Here is a 17,570-nt window from a genome sequence, read left to right as displayed (position 1 = left end):
AGAATCTCAGCATAAATTTGAAATTACTATTCCCATCTATAATATGCAATCCTACCAATTCATGTGAAAAAGTGGTAACATACAACAGAAATCCCTACAAGTTCTTGTGTGTTTAGTCTACAGTCAGTGTAGTTTGGGAAACAGGACATGAATTGCTGAACCTCTACTAAATATAAAAGGCTCAGGCACTATTATGCAGGCCTGTGGATAAGCAGTTGAGTAAAGAAGCCCTTAAAAGCTCTTTAAATATGAGAATTTTAAAAAATCTCTTAAAAAATCCTCTAACTTTTAAGCAGTGGTATATATTTATATATAGGCTTAAAGGCTCAAAGCCTTTCAGGTATATGTAGAAGGTTTAATCACTACAACTTCTGCAGCTGGACCACACATAGAGACACTCAAGACCAAAGTTTCAATGCATTCGTTCTATTGATAAATCAGGGCGCATTTTGTCCTCTCTTACTAAAATGTTTTTGTATTGTCTACACATAATGTTTTTGAATTTTATACAAAATTCATGTATCCCTGTTAAATTTATATTTGAGGGCCTTAAGACTTTTTTTTTTAAACAAAGAACACTCTAAGCCTTTACTAACACGTTTTTATTCTTACATGTTTGAAATTTGAAAGCACGAGAGCCCAGCATTCCCACTGACTAACCTAAAATCCCCTAATTTTCAATAGAAACATTATAATTAGGTAGCCATGGTCATACATAAAATTAACATATGAATATGAACATATGAACAATAGAAAAAAGCCCGGTTCCTTTTGGTTGTCATCTCAAACTAGACATATGAAATATTAATTTTACTGCTTTGTGAATTCTACAATCCAAAAACATAATTAGAAACAGTTGTGTTCACTGAATGAAAACGAATCAGAAATGCATCTATTCCGTACTAATGTTAATGCAAATAAAGCTTTGTAAAGATTTAGTATTACTTTATAAAAGGCCACATGGTTACTTGTAATATGTCTCTATTCTACTTTTTTACCAATAAATAACACAGAGCTGAAGCATCAGAGGACATATGCTATGATCTGCAGAAAACGGTTATTATGTTCCCTACCTACTTTAACAAGCAAACTTAAAAATTAAGAAGTCTGACTCCAAGCAAAACATATATGATTAGACTAATTCATCTAACAAGCATACTGAATAAAATACAAGCAGTTTATAGAAGCCTTCAAGTGTCCTGGACTCCAGAGTATCTCACAGTGCCTGAAAACTTAATTGGAAATCCATACACCTTTAGATTAGGAGCAAGTTGATCACCTTTTGAAATGGTGGACATTTACTTGAAACTTTATGAAAACTGCAAGCAACTAGGTTCTGTGATTTCAAGAAGAATAATTGAAGACAAAGTATCTGTATGTTCTGCAGCTGCAGGGCCTAAAATTTAATTATTATTTAAAATTTAAATAACAATATGCCTCTAAAACCACTGACAACTTGTCAAACAATAAAAAATTTCAGCTAAACTTGGGATCTAGCTATTTCTCCCAGCATCACACAGACAGGAGAGGGGGTATTCTGGTTTTTTTAAAGAAGTGACCTGCACAAAACAACCACAACAACAAAACCAACAGTAACAAAACCATGACACATCTCAGGACTAGTATAACTGCAGATTGAAGTACACGACAAAGATCCTAGAAGTAGCACCACTGGACACACCACAGAGGCACATGATTCAACAAAATTCAACACAGACTTTATCCTGCACCACTTTTAATTTTATTTTGTGCTGCTGCAGTTGAACTGCCTGTTGATCCCCCGAAATCAAGCTTTACAATGTGGCTATCTTTATAATATATGTTGTAGTCTAAATTATGGAAGCACTCTACAACTGCTTAAAGAGAGCTGTTTATAAAGCATTCTGGCTTTCCTGAGCTGTGAAAACTCAACATCTGATGAAGAATTAACTAAAAGTGGTAGCAGTTTTTCTGAACTGTACTAACCGATACCTGCAGTAGAAGTCCTGAACTATGTGACAACATGGAAAGTTTTCTAAGTAAATGCTGCTGCACTCTGCAGATAACATTACTGGAAATAATTTGCTGGTGTCATTAAATTACTCTTAACTTGATTAACTTAGGTTTAAAGAAAATACCACAATATGCAGCTATTCCAATAATGGAACATGATTGCAAAAGCGTGACTTTTCAACAAAATGTACTACAGAATAAAGATCAAGAATGTCAATGCAGTGTGAAAGAGAATGTAGCATAGAAAACAATACTTACTACCCCGAATGACATCTCCTGGTGTAATGGATCATGGGCTAAGAATTGAAGAGGAGCTGAGGGAGGCAACGTTGGTGGATGGGCTGAGGGAGGGTATGTAAAACCTCCTACAGGAAGATGTTCTCCAAGCAATTCTACGTCATTTTCTATCCTTTGCAGTGGCTACAAAAAAAAAACAGAGATGGTCTTTGTTGCAATAACAGAGATGAAATTTTTTTCCCCAATAAAGAACTGCAGTCCCCACTGTATATTCTGTGCTGCCATGATCAATTTTATAGTAACTCTATGAACAAGTCCTAGGTCATTAACACTACCCAAAAGAGCAAAGACAACACTACACATTTGATATAAATTCACCTTTTCCAGCTAGCCATGTTTATAGACCAGGAATTTATGCGATCTAGCAAATATAGGAGTGGCTGTAATTTCCTGTATCTTGCATTTTTCAGGACAAATATTTGTTCTCCTTCTTGCCAGGCTGCTCTCACTGTATAACTATGCGAGAGAAAAAAATAAACAACCACAGACAAGAACCGAAATTGTGCCAGAAAAATTGAAAAGTGGAGGGGAATCATGGTGGTTTCAGTAAATGAAACTGATAATGATAACCAGAAAGCAAGCAGATGCTTTCCTAGGAGCGTCATGCAAGCAGTGCTAACAAGCAGTCCTGAGGTTTCAGAAGCATGGGATTCCCAACTGCTTTTGTTGCTAGCCAAATCTATTACATTAATCAGGCTCAAAAGTGACCAAGAAACAACCAGGAATTCTCACTGTTTCACAAATACACCGTTCTGTTATTGACACTGAATTTCACCATTTCAAGAAATTCAGCTAAGAAAGCCACCTTGTGGAACCAAAAGAATATACTATTTTTCCGTTATACAGAACAAGATATTCTTAAATCACTACGATGCAAGCTTTTTGGCAAAGCTCAAAGCAGACAGGCAAGCTTAGTTAAAAATCTAAGTAAGCAACTCAAGGTAAAACCTGAGTCCATAAAATTTCTAAAGCTAAGTCTCACAAAGATTTCTACCACAAAGAACCCCTTTGTTAGGATGATGGAAACTGTTCTCCCATCACTGTAATGAAGTGATTACAATCCTATCCCCACCAGAGACATGGCATGAAGGAGACTCAGCAGTGTTTGCAATAATAAAGCTAGATCCTATTTCTCTGTTATCTCTGAAATATCTGCATCTTCCACTCACTGGGGCAAACAAATGGATAAGTACTCAGATAACCACACAGAAAGAGTGGTAGGCCAGAACTGTAAACCTGATTTCCCCCTAAATCCAAAATAGGGTCACATTTTTCCATGTTTGTACAGTCCAATTCACTAAGCCAAATCTGCTTAAGCAACATCAGTAACTTTCATAAGTGTAAAGAAAATGTCATAGGGAAAGGACTGGTTATTTAAAAATTAATCAAGAAGTAATACAAAAGAAACTAAAATAAAAGCAACATTGTGCTTTTTGTCTGTTAAGCTTTTCTCTGAGAGGCCTACTAGGCTCACACTCCTCTGGATTCTATTCTGCTTCCTGGGAAAGAAATACCTGATGGTGAAGGAAATACCCATATTTCTGAGAGGTAAAAGCATATGGAGAAACAGCACAGGCAGTGACAAAACCTGAAGTGAAATACTGAACTTCAGAAGTATTTTTTCATCTTCATACCAAGAGGCTACAATTTGAAAGAAAATCCTTGTTTCCTCAATCAGGTATCAGTATTATGTGCCCATCCAGCCCACCAGTTCTACTGAGAGTGGGGTAAGAAGCATTACTCACCGACCGTGACTGTTGTGCTTGGAAAGGAACAAATTGTCCTGGAGGAGGTAAGTGAGGAGGGTGGTGTGTAGAGATATGAGGAGGATGCAAAAGGAATGGGTCACTAGAAATGAGGGGTGGAAATGCTGCATATGGGACAGGTAGGTGCTGGACTGAGCACGCCTGAAGCATCTGAAATACAATGAAAACAATACATTTTTATAGCACAAACATTCCCTACACAATGTTCCATATTCTGTTAATTTATTATGGAAAGATATAATTGTAACAGAACAGTTCTTTAGCCTTGTTGAAAAAGCCTCCAAAATAAACACAAATAATAACTCGTTTAAATACCCAAGGAAGAGTGATTACTACAGAACAGGCTCTAGGTAGTAGCACAGTATGACATCTGCTAGGTGCTCATGAGGTGACCAGGAGACTGGATTTTCAATACTCCAGGATGCGACAGGCTCTTAAGTGATGAACAGATACAGTTATCCTAGTAATTTTATTTTTCCCACATATCATCATCAAAACAGCATGCCTAAGCAATGGTCTTGCAAACACTGTAAGCTCTAGATTCAGATGAGGGACTCAGCTGTCAGACTGTACCTAAAGACCTCTGTTGCCTCATATACTATGAATAATTCATATAGTCTGCTTTGTTTTGCACTTTTGGGCGAATCCTATGCTCTAAATGCAGCTCCCTCTTGACAGATACTACAGAAAATAGCTCTTTTTCCCTCCTCCTTTAAATACCTGACAAAAAAGCAACTTTCAGCACTAATGTTTGAACAATAACATGCTGAACGCACTGCAGGGGAACAGGAATGTACTTCAGTTTTACTTCCACCTTTATATATGGAGGAGCAACAAACCTGCAGACTCTCCTTTTTGTTGCACTTTAAACTGTTATGAGAATGTCAGGCATTTCTTTTACACTTTTAACAATTACAAGAGCATTTAATAAAGATATTCATTATTAAATATTGAAAAGAAAGATTGCCCAGTTTTGATATCTCACTTTTTTTTGTATTAGTAATAACTAATAAAATCACACAGCATACATTTATATATTGACTATAATAACATAAAATGGTAAAAGGAATTAATTTAAAACTAGATTTCAGTAGTGGAGGTTAAACTATCATCTCAATTTGCTATGATCATGACCAAACATAAACCTCCAAATGCACCAAAACACTAGTAGATTAATTTGATCCAACTACTATTTTTAATTTAAATGCTGATTATTCTTTTCCCTCAGGTACAACATCATTTTTCTAAAAAATAAATACCATAAACAAGCGTTTCTATACTTATAATACATTTTTATTGTATTTTACTAAATTGAAAACTGTCCTCTGAAATAGCTGAAGATAAATTTGCAGGTAGAACATCTCAGTCAAATTTCTTCAAAACATGAGATTCTTGGGGAAACATTGAAATAGGATTCTACATGGTAAAGATTACCATAACTCCTGTATATGTTTGGAAATGTTTGATTTGTGCTATGCCCATGCCAGAGCAAATGAGGTGACACAAACTTCCAAGCAGAAATAAATTAAAATTACCTGTTTATTCATTCAAACTTCTAAAGAAGTTCATCATTTTGGACATATCATAGAATGACCTGGGTTGGAAGGCACCTTAAAGATCATTTTGCTCCAAACCCCCTGCCATGGGCAGGGACACCTTTCACTAGACCAGGCTGCTCAGAGCTTCATCCAACCTGGCCTTGAACATGTTCAGGGACATGGCATCCATAACTTTTCTGGGCAACCTGTTCCAGTGCCTCACTGTCCTCACAGTAAAGAATTTTTTTTTCCTAATACATAATTTAAACCTACTCTTTTTCAGTTTAAAGCCATTCCACATCTTGTTTTGTCACTACATGCCCTTGTAAAAAGTCTTGATCCACCATTCTTGTAGGCTCCCTTCAAGTATCTGAATTAGGGTACTCCAAAGTCTTCTCTTTTCCAGGCTGAACAAACACAATTCTCTCAGCCTTTCATCACAGGAGAGGTGTTCCATCCCTCTGATCATCTTGGTGTCCCTCCTCTGGGCTCACTCCAGCAGTTCTATGTCCTCCCTGTGCTGGGACCCCAGAGCTGGATGCAAGGTTCCAGGTGGGCTCTCAGCAGAGCAGAGCAGAGGGGCAGAATCCCCTCCCTCCCCTGCTGCCCACGCTGCTTTGGATGCAGCCCAGGACACGTTTGGCTTTCTGGGCTGGCAGTGCCCATGGCTGGGTCATGTCCAGCCTCTCACCCAGCAGCTCCCCCAAGTCCTTCTCACAGGGCTGCTCTCCACCTGCTCATCCCCAGCCTGTGCTGGTACAACCCAGGTGCAGCACTTTGTGTTTGATCTTGTTGCATCCCATGAGATTTCACACAGGCCCATTTCTAAAGCTTGTCCATATCCCTCTGGATGCCATCTTCATCTTTGAAGAACTTTTAAAACTATGAAGGTATTTAATAAATGGCATTTGTTTATTTCATAGTTACACGTGCAGTGAGATAGAAAAATATTGGGACAATAACAGAAGGAAACTGGGAAGTTGACAGATGTAGCTGGTGAGCAATGTGACATGCTGGAGGGCATGTACTACCTTGAGATGTATTTTTATAGGCTGGAGAAATTGGTCGACAGGAATGATTTAAAGTTCCAATGCAAATGTGAAGTCTGGCAGTAGAAAAGAGTAACTCCGTGGATCAGGGCACTCTGAGATTAATTGCTTGCAGTCAGATTTGCAGCAAAAAAAGTGGGGTTGTGGTGGACACATACATAATACCTAGAGTGTACTCAGCCAAAAAGGCCTATGGCATGCATGGCTCAGAAAGGAACTGGTGAAACTAGTTAAGTGATTCTGCTCTCCTCCATTCAGAAACTATGACATTTATCTCAATCCCTGGGCCCAATTTTGGGCACGCCAGTGCCAAACACAGACAATGACAACATGAATACCAGGTCTTGGTGAAAGTCATGATGACCAGTGACTTGAAGAGAACTGCATAAAAGAGGTGGCAGAACTAGACTTGTTCTTTAAAAAGAGAAAAGTAAGCAAATACCTTACCCCTGTGTCTAACTACTTCCTGAGAGTGGACAGGAAGAATCCAAGACCTCCCCAAGAAGCAAACTGAAAGAACACAAGACCAGTGGGACCAAGATGCAACACAGAAAACTCAACCAGACATACAGAGGAAATTCTTCGTCACAAGGACAGTCAAACACTGAAGCAGAAACTTAGAGGTGTTGCGAAATCTTCATACTTGAAAGTTGGTACTGCAGCTGTGAACACCACACAACCTCCAGAGTCCCCTCTTAACTTAAAACTATTCCTCAATTTTATGCTTTAACAGAAGAAAGCATTAAGTCTGCCTGCTGATGCTACAGAAACCTGTTTGTATTTATTTGTACTGGATCTATTCTCTCAACACACTTGATTAACTGTTGTACATTCAAAACAAAAACCAGAGCTTTACTCCTGGTATGTATTACAAGGACAACTGCATTGTTGAATTAGAAAACCTTTTATGAATTGCACAGATAATGTACCTATTCAGAGCACAGGGTATGATTATTAGTATGCGTTGGATGGATTTCCCTATGCCCCAATTCAGTTTCAGATTTTTCTCTGTTGTTTCTTAGGATATGTTGCCTTTTTCCTTGCTGAATTTACTATGTTAGTATTGTTTCAGTCCTGAGATTGCTTTGTTACACTACCAACACCACTAAACAGAAGAAAATGCCTGTCTCTCATGCTGCCTCAGGGATACACACCAGCTTACATAACAGATTTTCACAAATTTTACAGGTAAGGAACTGATTCTCACAAATTATCCAGACTTGCCAGCACCATGCTGCAGACCTTGTTGCCTCTCATGGGGTTAAGTGCTACCTGGGCATGATAAACACAAATTACCCTTACTCTTCAATGGGCAGCCTAAAGAAATAGATGGGTCATATCAAGGGTTTTGTTTCAGTGCCACACAGACTTACTCAGGTCACAGAAAGCACCACAGGAAAAGCAAAGTTACACACTGCTGGCAGAGACCAACATTATACCAACATCAAAAGCATTCACTAGACGCTGTATATAGTACTGTGTACGACATTTTAGATTTGTACTAGAAAAATAGATTGAAGCTGGTGTAGTTAGAGAGACCTACTTACTGGGGGAGGCACACTGCAAACTGGAAGGTGCTGGCCACTGAAAACCACTGAGCACCCTGGGACCTGCTGCGCGCTGCAGGCTGGAATGTGCTGGCCTGTGCAAAGTGGTATCCCATGTGGAGCCACAGTTGTCACTGTGTATGAAACAGGAACTGTGCCCTGATGGATCTGCAGCAAAAGAAAAAGAACATGTATTTAATTACTTACTGTAAAGTCTTAACACTGTTGTACAGCACAGTAAGACAACAAGCTTTTATTTTATACATCAGAAAAATAATATATTCACAAAGAAAGTGTAATAGGAAGTGCATGGTTGTAATTTCTGTACATTAAAATGTTTTAATCAATAGAATGTTATTTATTGATAAATAAAATTCTGAATTTCTGGGCAAGAGGGATATCTCAGCTTAACATGGTAAAACTTCAGTGGCACCTTAGTCACTCAAGCACATCAGACTATTAAGCCTGCCTACCCTCCCTTCTCTCCCCCAGGTTAATTATGAAATTACCCTTCTTATGAAATAAGGTGGTAACTCCCACATAAAAAGTTAATCTACAAGCAGCTAAAGAATTTTCTCAGTTCTGAAGGGATTGATTCAGTACTAATTCAAGAGACTTGTATCTTTAAACAACAAAATAATTTCCTAGATTTTCTTTCTTCCTAAGAGACCACTCTCTTGACTGACTTTCAGGCCATCATTTAAGCTAAATTCCTAACGTAACTAACAGAACAGCTAACTAGAAAGCTGAAAAGGATAAGTTAACATGCTAAGAGGCAGCAGACCCTAACTGTCCAGATTCATATTAGGAAACCATGTAACCCAATTTTCTAACTAGTGGCAATCTGTAAAATTTTATCATCAAACCAAGATCCAAAGGTATTCTGCACCTAGAAACCACATGGGACGTTTGTTTGAAATTTTGTTGTTGGTTTTGTTGGATTTTTTTAACACTGAATTATCTTTTAACATTTTCATGCTATAATAGAACTGAAAAGGATTAAGAGTCAAGAAGCACAGATTAATTGAGTATTATTTCAAAGCTCTCTCTTCCTTCATGATCAGTCAAAACAGAAACTTCTTATTTAAAACAGAACAAGAAGAGCTCCTCATGAAGGTGACAATGAGCAAAGAGAGCTAAACTACCAAACTGGTAGTGTACAACCACATAAAGAAACCAAAATAGAACACACTTCACTGAACACAGGTTAAAATCAAAAAACATCAATAATGACAGAAACCAGGTTCAGGAAAAGACACTGTACTTGAACCAGTTCTGGCTCTGCGACAAAAAGCTGGGTGTAAGTGCAATGCTATATGTGATCCTGGAATGCTTGTTGCTCATAATAATCATAATAAAAAAAGGACTTGTCAAAATGTTCATGCCCCTGAACTGGAAAGTAGCACCATGGAAGACCTCAGTCAGTCTGGATATACATCTAATCACAGATGGTGTTTGGCAGTGGAATGGAAAACTTCAGCCAGACTTGTCATGAGCTCACAACATAAAGCAAGAGCATTTTCAGATCTCCAGCAGAACTGTTAAAAATGTAAGCTTGTGAGACTGCTAGAATGGCATTGGCTTCCATCCTTTCACTTGGTCCCAAATGCAAATACTTCCCTGCTGAGAACTGCTCTGCACACATAGTATGACACACTAGTGCTGTGCATCTGCACTGAATGCAAACCAGCTTTTAATCACAGATGTTACAGCTGCATTCTGTGCGTGTGCAGCTTCCAATGTGGACGTCTATGATCTATTCGTGGCTATGTAGCAAGCAGTGCACTTGCGCTATGGCCTGTTAATTTAGCAAACAACAAAGGTTACCTCAACAGGATCACAGAATCATTTAGGCTGGAAAAGATCACTGTTGTAGTGTGTTGCAATCTCCTGTTTCAAACTCCCAGTCCTTTCCCAGGTATAGCTTTCCTGTTCCCCTCCCCCTTTCTCTTCCTAAGTGATGTCCATCAAACTTAACAGTCCAGTAAGGGCGTCGTGTGATTGGTAGAAGTTCAAAGATGCCCCTCAGCCCTGGGCCATTGGCCTGTCCAAGTGTCATTGTCCCCTGAGACTCGCCCTCTCCCACCTGGTTGGTAGCTCACCTATCCTCTCCCCTCCCCCTCTTCCTGAGCTTAAAAGGACCTGGGGACCATGCGGTCGGGATTCTACTGTAGCTGTTACCATATTCAGACATCTGTGATCCTGGAATAAAGCTCTGGATTACACCCTGCGGTAGAATCCACTCCTTTCGTTCTTCACCTAGCCTAAGGACCTTCACCCGAGGTAAACCTGAGTTCCTACCAGCCTGGACTTGTTCTCAGTGTTTAGCTGCAACTCCTAGCTAGCCAGAGGGATCTCTGTGGTGAAAAACTACAGCAGCTGCCTTTGGCCGAGCAGCGAGGGCTGGACAAGCCCAGACACGTGCTATCCGGTAATATTGGAATATTATTCCAATAGATCACCAAGTTCATCAAGTCCAACCATTAAGCCAGCACTTCCACCCCTAAATCACATCTGTAATTTCCACACCTATGTGTCTTTTAAATATCACCAGGCATGGTGACTCCACCACCTCCCTGGGAAGCCAGTTCCAATGCTTGACAACCTTTTCAGTAGTTTTTCATAATATCCAATCTACACTACCCTTGTGCAATTTCTTCCTGTCCTGTCACTTGTTACTTGGGAAACCAAAGCCCAGGTTACAACCTCCTTTCAGGTACTTTTAGAGATTGGTGAAGTCTTCCCAGAGCCTCCTTTTTTCCAGGCTTAAAACACCCAGCTCCCTCAGCCGCTCCTCATATGATTTGTGCTCCAGACCATTCACCAGCTTCATTCCTCTTCCAAGAACGTATTCCATCAAGGCAATGTCCTTCTTGTAGTGAGAGGACCAAAACTTCTTTTACAGGTTCTCAGATACAGAATTCTATACAAAGTGCTGTCACAGAGAGGAATTATTTACTTTCTGGACCAACTCAGATATAATTTTTCATATAATTTAAGGAGGAGATGATTAGGCTTGGAGAGTTAATTTAGTTATGCAACAAAACTATTGTGATTTCTGCTGCTATGTAGGCAACCAACAATAGGCATTGTGAATTCTACCTCTAAATAATACATTTTTACTATTTTATGACTCCTAAGCTAAGGTGAAGCATTAAATGTGAAATGGGATACATAATAAGTAGAATATGAATCTTTATTGCAAGAAACTAATTACAAAGGCAAAATAACTGCATTTCAAAAGTTTGAGACAGATAGAAATATGCCAATTTATGCATTGACAAATTGTTATGTATGAATCGTTAAGTATCAATCTTCTTTATTAAAAATGTGGTCTTTTGGTTTTTTTTTCACTGCCTACTGCAATGCTTCATATACATAATAGTCAACAAAAACCATCACTTGGTAAGAAGTCAAATAGAAATTAGTGCTCTGTGACTTTCAAGGTCAACCAGGAGATGAGATGATTTGGTGAGGAGAGAAATGTTGAAGATGGTGGGAAAAACCCCCCAAAACCAAACACCACCTCTTCAACAACCTTCTGATTGTGCTGTAAAAATTTTACCTGATCATGAATGTCAACCATCACTGCATTCTGCTGTGGTGGGTGAGCAGCTGGGTGCAACATACGAGGAGATACATTCGGTGGGCGAAAGGCTCGAGGCTCTTCTATTGCTTGCTGCTGTCCATAGGAGAGATGGTGATAGTTTTCATCCTGGCTAATAGAATTATGTCTAGACAAACGATCTCTCCTTGTTCTCTGACGTCGAACAGGAGGACTGGAAATGCATTAAAAAAATGAGAGGTTATACAAATGACATAAATCCTTCTTAATAACTAAAACCTCAAGAGAATCAAATATCAAGGAATTTTTTAAACTGGAAAATTTTAATAGAACAAGTTTATTAGATTGGAATAAATTTTTTTACTGACAGAACTGCTAGAATCCTTATAAATGACACTTTTTTCAGTATGGAAATGCTTAACAGAGCATAACTTAATGCTGTTAGGGAAACCCAAGAGGAGAACACCTATGAAAACATTACCTTATTTAAAAAATGACACTTGGATTGCCACAGTAGTGCTCAAAAGTCAAGACAGCAATCTTCACAATATTCCCATGCCTTTATTCTATCTAAGCAAAAATCCTTCATGAAATGATCACAGATTTCCCCAGGCTCTTTGTTTCAACCACACCATGGAATGATTGCTTGCTTAGTGACAGCAGACAAAGCAGTAGACTTCTTTGAAGCAACAAATTAATTTTTCAGCTCTCACATGTTCACTACATAACTGAGTGCATTCTAAAATTCTCTCCAGGAGGTCCCAGAAAATTATTATTGCAGTATTGTTTCTTTTCCAGAGTGGAGAACTTCTGTAGACAGACTTAGACCACAGCATATACCTGTTAGAGCAACTGATCTACAAGTGTAGAATTTGATTATGTATTCTTATGTAATTGTGTGCAAGTTCTGAGTAGACCTGCAACTATCTTGAGCCAAAACTTCTAGAAATCAGAGACCGCTGGCTCAGGTTCAGCACCCAGAAAATGGGGCACACAGATGTGATAAACTCACTATGAGAAGTTTTGAAAAAGTCACTTCTCATTTATTTGGAAGGGGAAAGCACTGATAGCACAAATGATAATGCAGTACTTTCTGCACGTGCCTTCCAGTCTCCACAAGGCACACAAGTAACAGGTCCCAGAAGCAACAGCATATTAAAGCAACATGGGGTGAAATGAAACCCCATGTGTTACATTTATGAAACAGGCTAAAGGACCTCAACTGCAGAGAAGAGACAAAAAGAATCTGTGATCATTACTAGAACATGTCCTCTCCAACTGCATGGAACAGAATTTCTGCTATTACCAAATAAAAATCATATAAACCTGAAACCTGTTGGCAAATCCCAATACTTCTCAGGCTGAGTCAAACGTTTGCACTGCATGAAATAGACATACTCGGGGATACTGAGACCACATCACCAGCTACCCAGATGCAACTGTGAGCATATGATACAATGTCTTGAGACACTATTTATTTGCCCTATGTCGCAGAGATTGTTGACACTATTGCCTCTCTTAGAACTGAAACAAATGGTAATTCTCAACACAGGCCAGGCATAAGGCCAGGCTGTAATACAGCAAAGAAAAACACCAACAAATTTAAAAATGCATAGCCACCTTTATATTTATAAACTACCAGGGCAGAACATACAAGCTGAATCTAAATTTTAGTTCTTACTAATGTATTTTAAATCCAGTTTTCTTTCCTGAAGTTTTTGCTGCATGCTGTATTGCTTTATTACTAATATGATACAACTGCTACATTCTCCTTAGGTAAAACTGGCATATATAATTTCTAATCATGGAACTTGTAATGCAGAAGATGTTCTACTGTTTGGAGTACTCAGTTGTTTGCAGTTTGCTATTTCCTGCTATGAAACAGAAATGGTCTGAATATTTTAACATAAAAATACCTATGTGAGGATTTTTCTTTGGAAAAGCTCCAAAAATAGAGAAAAGTTACAAAAGACAGCACCAGTGCTTCAGAAGAACAGAAATTCTCTTAACTGCCACCAGCACTTTGACAAGGTGGCTTCTTAGACAAGGTATTTCTCATAAAACTAGTCTTGCCTCTGTCTTAGCTAAAAGGCCTGGTTTTACTTTTCCATGAACCCAGAATTATGAAAAAGCCAACACAGGTGAAAATTCTGGAGTGTCTTTTAAAATGAATGAATAAGTATCATTCTTTGGAAAAAACCATAGCTGTATTTTTTCCTGTGCAGAATTATAAATATACTATCCTTTCAGTCAGCAAAATTCAGAACATCTGGATACATACCTTTATTAGCTTCTGAATTATTGGAAATTACTTCAGAATAATTGTCAAGACATGGGTCTAAGCTATTAATAAACTTCAGTAATGAATTTGTGCTTGAAGTCTTTAAAAACATCTACAAAAAAATCCTCTGTTACTACATGCACACTATAAACACAGTAAATGCCAGGTTAAAACAAAGAGACAGGATGAAAATGGTGAAAAAATTGCAGGAATTCCTACCCTCAGGTAAGAACAGCCATCAAAAGGTACCCATAACTGCAGACTTAGTATGTGCAGATCTTAGTAGTTCTAACAAGGGTGATTTCTTTGCAGTAAAACATTCTTGAATCCCTTTAGTTTAGAATTACATCCAAGACAAGGAGGAAAGAAGCACAGATGAACGTAAGGCACAGCAAGGGTAGAGATCCTCCCATTTCACAATGACTGATAAAGATAAATTGGAATGGACTTCTCTGTTTCATGTAGGCATGCATTATGTTTTTACATTCATAATTTATCTGTACTATATTTAAGTATCTACACAAAAATAATCTTTCTGCAAATTCACACCACAAGGTCATCTTTACTAATGCAGTATTTGTTTGCTTACAACAAATCAGAATAAAAAACCATAACAAATCAGGGCAGTCTTGTATTAGGCACAGTACAAAATCATTGATTTGAGGAGGAAAGGTCAAAATAGTAAGGCAGGTAATGAAAAAAAAATCCAGGTAATAAAAATACCCAAGACACACTGTCCTGACCAACAGGAATCAACTGGTAGGATGAAGGAATTAATGCTGATGACACTAGGGCAATGATGTCCACACTAGACACACTTCAAAGGTTTTGCCTGCACTTGCCCTAGCCTGTTTCCTTGAGCTCAATGACCATGTGCAGCTGGAGTTCACTTTTCATCTTATCTTAACCTGAAAACCTGGTGAACTCTGAAACCATTCTGCCATGAGAAGAGAAAACAAAGCAGAGAAAAAATTTCCTTCAAAAGCATAGGCATAACCTCACCTAAAGCATTAATAACAGATGCACTCATAATGATCTTAAGGACTCAAGCTTTTGATCTATGAGAACAGCTACTAGTTCTGGTATGACTCCAGAGCACTCCTAAGACTCAGAAAGACTCCTGTAAAACAAGAAACATGTATGTATTGCTCTCCCTAAAAACCCTGGTTCTAGAAGAAACTAGGTACAATGTTACTGTGGAACTGACCTGGAGCTAGGTCAAAGGCAACACTGCCCCCAAGCTAAAAAATGCCCTGACCCAAGTGCAGGGAAACAAAGTACTGACACATTCATCTGTCTCTGATTAGAGCAAAAACTTGTGCTATTACCCAGGAGTAGGCAAGCTGGCTCTAGAAAGAGTAATGTTTGTGTTCATAAAGCTGTAGTCAACCTAACACTTCTTGTCAGACTGAAGATGGCTTTGCAACGAGGTGTCGCCCTCTCTGCAAGTGGCTTACTTGCAAAAATCACAGGCAACTACTTCATTAGATGTCTTGCATCTGAACAGCAAGACACTTGTCCCATGCACATTCAGCCCTTACACATTCTTATCCTCCATCCCACAGTATATCCAAACTGTCTAGATTCTGCTGTCTAGCATTTAGCTAGACAACTAACCAGATAGTTAGTTAAGCATGCTGCTTAACTCTGCAGATGTTATGAACACTGCAAAGAAATTTGTGTAAGCTGACTGGACATCAAACAAAAATGACTGAATGCACATGAGCTAGGCATCTCAGTTCAAAACATTTGAGGTCAAGATGATTTTGTGGGCCAAATGCCCCTAACAGAGCATTCTTGTACCAAGCTATATGAAAGGTCTGATCTTCTGTCTTCACAACAACCCTTTTAAGTTCACAGTTTAACCTCTTTCCAAAGTCTGACAAGCTGCATTGAGAACCGCACATTTTACATGCCACTGACTGCAGGCTTTCAAATTGTTGAAGAAAAGATACAAAACTCGCATGCTCTAAGCTCTCTTGCTTCAAAACTACCGGCTGATCATTGTTGACAAATCTGATTTGGGGAATCTGAAGAAAACTAGCTAAATAGATCTTAAGCATAAATTTCATATTAATGAAAAAGGACAGACATTCTTTTTTTTTAGTACAACCCAAGCTAAAACATTTCTTAGAAGCAAACAGAGACAGTATGTTTTAGCTTGCATAAGATGACTCAGTATATTTGAGGCAGAATATGAGGCAATGAAAGCTTCTGTTTTGGATAATTTGTTTAACTAGAATAGCAAAAAAACCTGTGAGTTTATGTTTTTCTAGAGTATCATCCATCCAGGCCCCCAGTTCCAATTCCTCTCTTCCATGACCACTCAAAGTTATTTCAAAATCTCTGCTTTGAGAAGTTAATGAGCCACAAGCTAAAACTGATATGAAAATCTAATTACTACTACATGTGAATCACCCACTTCAGCAAACATTCGACACTATGCTAGCCTTCTCATCTCCCCAGCTGGTCTCATCTTTATTTTGATTGGTTTTAAGTACAAAAATAATTGTGACTGTAATGAAAATGATTTTTACCTCAGTGCAGAGTAATAGAGTAATAAAACATGTTTGGAGCACTCTTTTCCTCAAGTTGACTTTTCACACAAATTACAAGATGATGCACAAACCTGAAATACTTCCAGTAGCCTTTTAGTCACAACTGCATTATCTTACAGCTCAAAGGAAATGTTAACATGTTAACCATGTGTAATCTAGTGAGTGCTACCCAAAACACACCTTCCTTGAGCTAAAATCAGAAAGAATAAGAACACATTTCCCAAGCTACACAGCTTGCTTACCTCCTCCTGTTTCGTGCAGGTGTGTTGCATCGTTCCCCTGAGAAGTGGTGTTGGCTGGGTCGAGCCAAAGGAGGCTGCCTATTTGATGTCATCTCCCATGGTCGCATTGGTGGTGATGGGGCTGGTGACGCTGCTGTGTAGTCAAAGACGGAATGGGAAAGGCGTTGCCGCTTGGGACTAGGACTGTCTTCGCTCTATGCCAGTGCAAAGAAAACAAAAACAAAACAAAACCAACCTCCAGATGAGTGAACTGCAATCCATACTTCAGTATTGTTTTGTGCCTAGCATTAAGAGTGACTCATTGAAGACACCATGAAATTTAGCACCTACAAGTATTCACCTTTATATTTTGTTTATAAACACAGATTTTTTGTGGTTCCCTAACCTCTAGAAAAATTACTACTTAAATTATACTTTAGCAGCACTGAAATATTAAATTCCAACATCCATGCAAAATCAAAACTCTATCAGAAAAGAGTACCATGAAGAAAATAATGCATCACCTATTTTACAATCCTCCTGCCATAGCACTTACAGGCCACAGAACCATGAGAAGATGTATAAACACAGTCTTCACGGCAATGGAATCAGTACCAGTCAGTAAGCAGCCGGTACACAGACCTTGCTCTCTGCATTGGACCTCCTTCCTATCAGATCTGTACCTAGCTAACCTGACATTTGCTCTGTACTGCAGCCTATTTTAATTCTGCTAACTCAGCACAGAGATGCTTCATC

The 17,570-nt window shown here is 38.6% G+C and overlaps 1 protein-coding gene across 2 annotated transcripts in view; it reads right to left on the bottom strand.

Moving 5' to 3' along the window:
* RNF38 (ring finger protein 38) overlaps positions 1-17,570 on the bottom strand; it is a gene marked incomplete at its 5' end in the record, with an annotated part of 111,562 nt that overhangs the window by 9,481 nt on the left and 84,511 nt on the right. For both annotated transcript variants that reach the window (XM_084225338.1, XM_084225339.1), the window contains 5 exons: positions 2,251-2,412; positions 4,035-4,205; positions 8,190-8,357; positions 11,755-11,968; positions 16,836-17,029. In XM_084225338.1, the coding sequence (XP_084081464.1) occupies positions 2,251-2,412; positions 4,035-4,205; positions 8,190-8,357; positions 11,755-11,968; positions 16,836-17,029 (909 nt within the window). The remainder of the gene's footprint in view (positions 1-2,250; positions 2,413-4,034; positions 4,206-8,189; positions 8,358-11,754; positions 11,969-16,835; positions 17,030-17,570) is intronic.

The sequence above is a fragment of the Fringilla coelebs genome (genome assembly GCF_963513975.1).
Source record: "Fringilla coelebs genome assembly, chromosome: Z".
Classification (NCBI taxonomy): Eukaryota; Metazoa; Chordata; class Aves; order Passeriformes; family Fringillidae; genus Fringilla; species Fringilla coelebs.
The sequence above is the reverse complement of the archived record's forward strand: the minus strand, read 5'-3'. Positions and strand labels throughout refer to the sequence as shown.